This window comes from Brachypodium distachyon, chromosome 1, assembly GCF_000005505.3.
Source record: "Brachypodium distachyon strain Bd21 chromosome 1, Brachypodium_distachyon_v3.0, whole genome shotgun sequence".
NCBI lineage: Eukaryota > Viridiplantae > Streptophyta > Magnoliopsida > Poales > Poaceae > Brachypodium > Brachypodium distachyon.
Window position 1 is genome coordinate 17,089,261 of NC_016131.3, and position 6,000 is coordinate 17,095,260.

Here is a 6,000-nt window from a genome sequence, read left to right on the forward strand (position 1 = left end):
CCTCCGTCCCATATTAATTATCGAAATATTACATGTATCTAAACGTTTGTTAGGTATAGATATATCCATATTTGAACAATTTTGAGACAATTAATATGGTACGGAGGGAGTATATGAAATTATCAGGCACAGATTATCAACCTCTCCGCAAAATTGGACTCGCCCGTTGCAAAGCAGTAGCCACTTCAAAATCTATTTCTACCCCACGTGAATTTGGACAAAACAAATCTCTATGATTAGCAAGGGGCCTCATCTCCTCCCACGGGAGCAAAGGTGGCAATCGAGTCAGGTTTTGGTTGGTGCATACTCACGAACCAAAACCCGACTCATGAACATATCCATCGTCCACTCATGACTTATTCATGGATTAATAGTTGTACACATATCCATATCCATCGAGTATTCATGCCCATCCGGTGTAATTAATAATGTAGATGAAGTGTTAATATGAGAGCATAATACATAAAATAATTTAGAATATATGTGTAATTATTATTTGGCATATTACAAATGGAGATTAGAGGAAATTGCCACGGTGCGGGCCGGCTTGTCACGTGGGGCGACACACACGTGGAAAAAAGATTTGCGGTAGCCGGTAGGACTCTCTTGTGACTTGTGAGTCCCCTACACGAATTACTAAAAGTTGATGAAATAGAAGTGATGATTTAGTGCAACCAGAGATGATTTTTAGTGTTATTTGATCAAATTTCACTAACGTTTCATTTTGGTTTCGCTCCCGCTGGTTCTTGTTTGCGGGTGGTTCCACTTCCACTCTCGTTTCACAAGGATATGAATCATTAATAAATTTTTGAAAATCTTAGTTGAACAAAGTAAAACCATATTTAATGATAAAATAAAATTTGAAACATTCAAAATTCACTTCACTTTTACTGCTCTCTCTGATCTCCATAATAAGTGTCTCAAATTAGTAGTACTTCGTACAACTTTGTACTAGGTTAATAAGTACAAAATCAGAAACACAATTATGGATCAGATGAAATAGTACATACAAACAAGTGATGTGGATTTGTGTAGATTCATATACAAATTCACGTCACTTGTGCAAGGACGGAGGAAGTATAATTATTTTGAAGTTGTATCCATGCGCGAGATGCACGCTAGCTGGGAGGCACACGCCGACGAGAGGGCGGCCAGGCGGCGCCCAGAGTCAGTCAGGCAAGCGCAACCCCTTTGTCGTTTGCCTCGGCGATGTTTGGATGGATCGATCGCAGTCGTCGCGACCGAGCAAAGACACCGTTTGGCTCTCCCTCCGCGGGTACCCGTGCAATGCATCCATCCTTTGCATCATCGACGGGGACACGTCTACACGCATGTGCCGGGGCGCGTACCAAATTACTCCTGCCGTTTCCCCTGCCGTTGCCACACCGCACTCCTTCTCGATCTCGAGTCAATGAGAGATACCCCCACAGGCCACGATGTACTAAAGTAGCCGGTAACATGCGCATGACAAGCAATAAGACATGTCTTAGCAGTACTAATTCTGTCTTGGAACCGTGTATACAGATCGAGAGAGACAAAGAGAAAATTCTTTCGAGAGGGGTTGGACGGATCTGCGGTTCTGCAGGATCCAGATGGAGGCGCGGCGTGCGGTGACAAGTAGTTTTCCGTTGCCTCTGCGCTCCTTGTCAACTTGTGATGGATGCGCGCCGCAGCTGGCTAACAAGAGGTTGGCAGCTAGCTAGCTAGCGGCAGGAGCAAAAGCAATGCAGCAGCCGTGTACAGTACTGGCAGGAGCAATGCGGTTCACTGTGCGACGACAACGGAAGAGGCCACGCAGAGTGTGGAACTGATGATATATTGATATCCAATCATGTTCTTCACGTACGGCCGGGGTGCGGCGCCGTAGCTGGCTACTCGGGTTTATCACCCGTGAGGACGTGGTTTTGATGCGATTTCAACCATATATATGCATGTACTCGCGATCTCGGGTCATCGATCTTGCTAGCTCGTGCCCAACGGAGTATTATTCCAAGCCAATTATGGAGCCGGTCGATCGGCGCGTACGTAGGTAAGGTATGTATGCTCGTGATCGAGCGTAATGCGGCGCAACGACCGGACTAATATAAGGGCAGGGGCACCGGGGGGTTGGGTTGGCCTACTACGGCTATGGGGCTGCTGCTTCTTCTTCTTCTTGCATTTTGCTGGTGCAGGGGAGCTAGCAGACTGATTCATTGCTCGTGACCTCGTAAGGATCTGCTAGCTGGTCCATTGCCATTGCTACCTATCTATCTAGATCGATCGGCCGGCCGGTCTCTATATATTGCACTGGACTTGATTTTTGAGGGGTTTGCGATGCCATTCATGGTTCACGCACATGTGCCCTGCTTGTTGTTGTTATCGTTGCGGAGACTTTCGAGGGTCAAGACGGCCGGGCGCGAGGAGTTATGACCACGATGGCTCGTGAGGAACGTAATGTGGCGCAGCTACCAAAGGTGTGTGTATATATGGCTATGAGCTGGTCGGGTTTGATCGGATCCATTGACCGACCGACCCGATCGGTACTTCTTGGCCGGGCCATATATATCATTTTGGACGCCAGCACAGGCCAGGACTCCAATAGGGGCTCGATCGGCCGGTTAATTTCTAGTACTCCAAGGCTGGATCGCGGACAAAACACGCAGAGTGGCATGGGTTGGTGTAAAACTGGGTTACCGGTCCGTTGGCACGGAAAAAAAAAGTCACGTTAAAAAAATGTTGTGATATTATCTGCTCTCTTCGATCTACTCTCTCCGCTTCATAATTCTTGTCAAAATATTACATGTATCTAGACGTTTTTTAGAAATAAATACATCCTTTTTTCTTGACAAATTTGAAACATGAATTATGAAACGGGGGAGTAGTATATAATAAGTGTCACAGGTTTAGCACTGCTGTACCATTGTACTAAACCCGAGACACTTGTGGGTCGGGAGAAATACGGTTTTAGATCGTATAAGTCCTACTCATTTTTCAGGATTTTTGTACAGATTCTTTTGAATAAATAAGTTGTGCATGGTACTGTTTTCGGCATTCTATTTATTTTTAATGAAATGCAGGAACATGTTGATCTTTTGATGAATGCCTAACGAAAAGTGACATAAGAAAATGATGCAGTCCAAAAATAACTGACCATGCACAACCACCAATATGAGTCTCTCGCAAGAGAGTAAAGACATTAGTAACACAGGGTATTTAACCCGAGCTGATCGCGTTCGCTCTCTCTGGTGCTGATACGTACGCAGGCAGACAGCAGAGAGCCAGGGAGAGACCACCAAGACGATTCAGAGTTTCAGGCCAGGCATGCATGGAGCCCACGAACCCGTGACGAGAATAACGCGACGCAGCTGTCCGGCCCAGCCCGATCGGCCTCCGCATTTATCCAGCTACTAGCTTGGGAGCAGAGTCTCTTCAACCGACGATCGAGTCAATCGAGAGTTCCCAAGACAACAACAGAGGCCTCCACCCTCCAGCTCTGCCATTGGGGCAGCATCAGCACGCGCCTTTATTTAGGCCGCACCCGAGGACTCAAAAGCGCAGCAGCAGAGCTTTATTAGCGCCCCCCAAGAACACCGATTCCATTCCTCCTCAATTCCTCCAGTGCCACCACCAAAATACTCCTCCTACTCCTCAAAGAAGAGCAGGAAGTGGAGGCGAGGAAGTGGCCTTGGCGATCTTGAGATGGGTATCTTCTTCTTGGGCGCTTCCTCGAGCCTGCTCTTCGCGGAGGAGGACATGAGCAGCGTCCTTGGCTTGAGAGACGGAGAGGTGGCGGCGGCGGGGCGCGGCGGCCTGGATTTCTTGGACGCCGCCGCCGGCGCTGTGTTCCCGGTGGACAGTGACGAGGTCGTGCGGTTGCTGATGGAGAAGGAGATGGATTATCGGCCCAAGGATGGCTATGTGGAGAGGCTGCAGCAAGGCGGATTCGAGTCGTCCTGGAGGAAAGACGCCATGGATTGGATTTGCAAGGTGAGGGAGGGGAGAAAGAAAAAGTCTCTTGGATTTATTGGTTCTTTCAATCAGTTTTTCCTTTTTTTTCCTGGTGGATTAGTTGATTTTGGGTTGTCTAATGTATGATTCCACAGTGTGTTTGACTCTCCTGTGAATCCAATTTTGGTTGCGTCTAGTCCTTGCGTCCTGTGGCCTCCTGCCAATTCCACAACTTTTACTAGATTGCAATGAGCCTGCTTCTTCGTCCCTTTCCTTCGTGCGGACAAAATTGTTCTAGGTGGAACATGACGATTGCTGATCTTGTCTTCTCTCGTGCAGGTCCATTCCTACTACAATTTCGGACCACTGAGCCTTTGCCTCTCGGTGAACTACCTGGACAGGTTCCTCGACTCGTTTAATCTCCCAGTAAGATTCTGAAATTGTACGTTGGTAACAACTCTTTTTTGTAAGTTAGATGTCAAAATCCGGTGTTGATCGTTGCGTTTCTTGTCTTGATCCTTTGTTGGTTTGTAGCTTGACAAATCTTGGATGCAACAGTTGATGTCAGTTGCTTGCTTATCTGTTGCTGTCAAGATGGAGGAGACCGTGGTCCCTCTTCTTGTGGACCTCCAGGTGAAGGAGAAGTTAATTTATACACCATTGTAAAATCGACAATGTTCGATGATTGCTCGATAAATTTTGTTAAAATGGGATTGATGCACGGCAGGTTTGCGATCCAAAGTGTGAGTTTGAAGCAAGGAATATCAAGAGGATGGAGCTTCTTGTGATGGAGACCCTGAAATGGAGGATGCAGGCTGTGACCCCATTCTCTTTCATGTGCTACTTCCTGGACAAGTTCAATGAAGGAAAGCCACCGAGTTATATGCTGGCCTCACGGTGCGCCGAGCTCATAGTGGACACTGTTAAAGGTTCGACCATATAGTGCTTGATGAGTTGATCAAAAGGTTTTTACCTGCATTGCCAGTGACAACATTCTTGGTGATTTACTAACTAGAGTATCTGTGTGTCGTGGATTACAGACTTCAGCTTCTTGTCATTCAGACCTTCTGAGATTGCTGCCGCAGTGGTGCTATCAGCGCTTGTTGAGAATCAGGTCGTCGACTTCAACAGTGCCCTTGCGGCATCTGAAATCCCTGTAAATAAGGTGAGTATCATCTTGAGTAATGGAAAACACAAATTAATTGATGCACCATTGCAATTGCATTGTTTCTGAAGTGTGACCACATATACAGGAGATCATTGGGAGATGCTATGAGCTCTTGGTGAAGAGGAGAGGGGACCAAAGTGCAAGGTCTTCAGTGCCACATAGCCCGATCGCCGTGCTGGATGCGGCATGCTTCAGCTTTAGGAGTGACGACTCGGCACTAGGATCATCGCTGTCAAACAACAACGATCAGGCATCTACTCCAGCTTCCAAGAGGAGAAGGCTCAGCACATCACCAATCTGATACGCCGTACATATACAACTTGGTGTTGCTCTCAGCTTGTTCATTCAATTATCATCTTACCCAAAAGCCCATCAATCAACAGGGTGGCAAGTAATGGTGCAAAAGTAATTAGTAAAAAGGGCACCTGGGCAATTAGAGGGAAGTGACCAGTAATAAGTTAATACCGGCTTGTCGAATTCTGAAAGCAGAGAGGAGGGAGTGTTCTTCCCTTTCAATTTTGTCTCTCCATTCTACCATTTCTTTTCCCCCTCTTTTCCCTCTGTGAAGGCCTTTCTGAAGGAGATCTTTGTGGGTATGAGATTGGTGAGAAAATCAACAAAATTGGATTCCTTTCGTTCTATATTCTTTCAGCATAGGAAAAAGCTTGTTGGTGCATGGAACCATGTTGCTGTTTAGGGTCAGGGGTTACTTTACCGTGCTGCTGGCAGGTCAGTTTACTGCATTCCATAACTGTGTGTGTGATCACTAGCGCGGTACAAATGTTTGCGAGAATGTCATTTTCGGTTCCAATCAATTGATGTGACTCCGTGCGAGGTAAAATAATTTAAGAGGCAACGGGCTGTGCTGCCAACACATCCCTAAAGATTTTGTGGATGGAAAAAAA

At 46.6% G+C, this 6,000-nt stretch overlaps 1 protein-coding gene across 1 annotated transcript; it reads left to right on the forward strand.

Moving 5' to 3' along the window:
• The first annotated feature begins 3,410 nt into the window (after nt 1-3,410).
• LOC100822201 (cyclin-D2-2) lies at nt 3,411-5,736 on the forward strand. Its single transcript, XM_003562629.4, has 6 exons — nt 3,411-3,966; nt 4,267-4,353; nt 4,462-4,560; nt 4,655-4,856; nt 4,968-5,092; nt 5,181-5,736. Exons 1-6 carry the CDS (start codon nt 3,679-3,681, stop codon nt 5,394-5,396), a joined length of 1,017 nt encoding a protein of 338 aa, XP_003562677.1. The 5' UTR covers nt 3,411-3,678; the 3' UTR covers nt 5,397-5,736.
• Nucleotides 5,737-6,000: the final 264 nt, after the last annotated feature.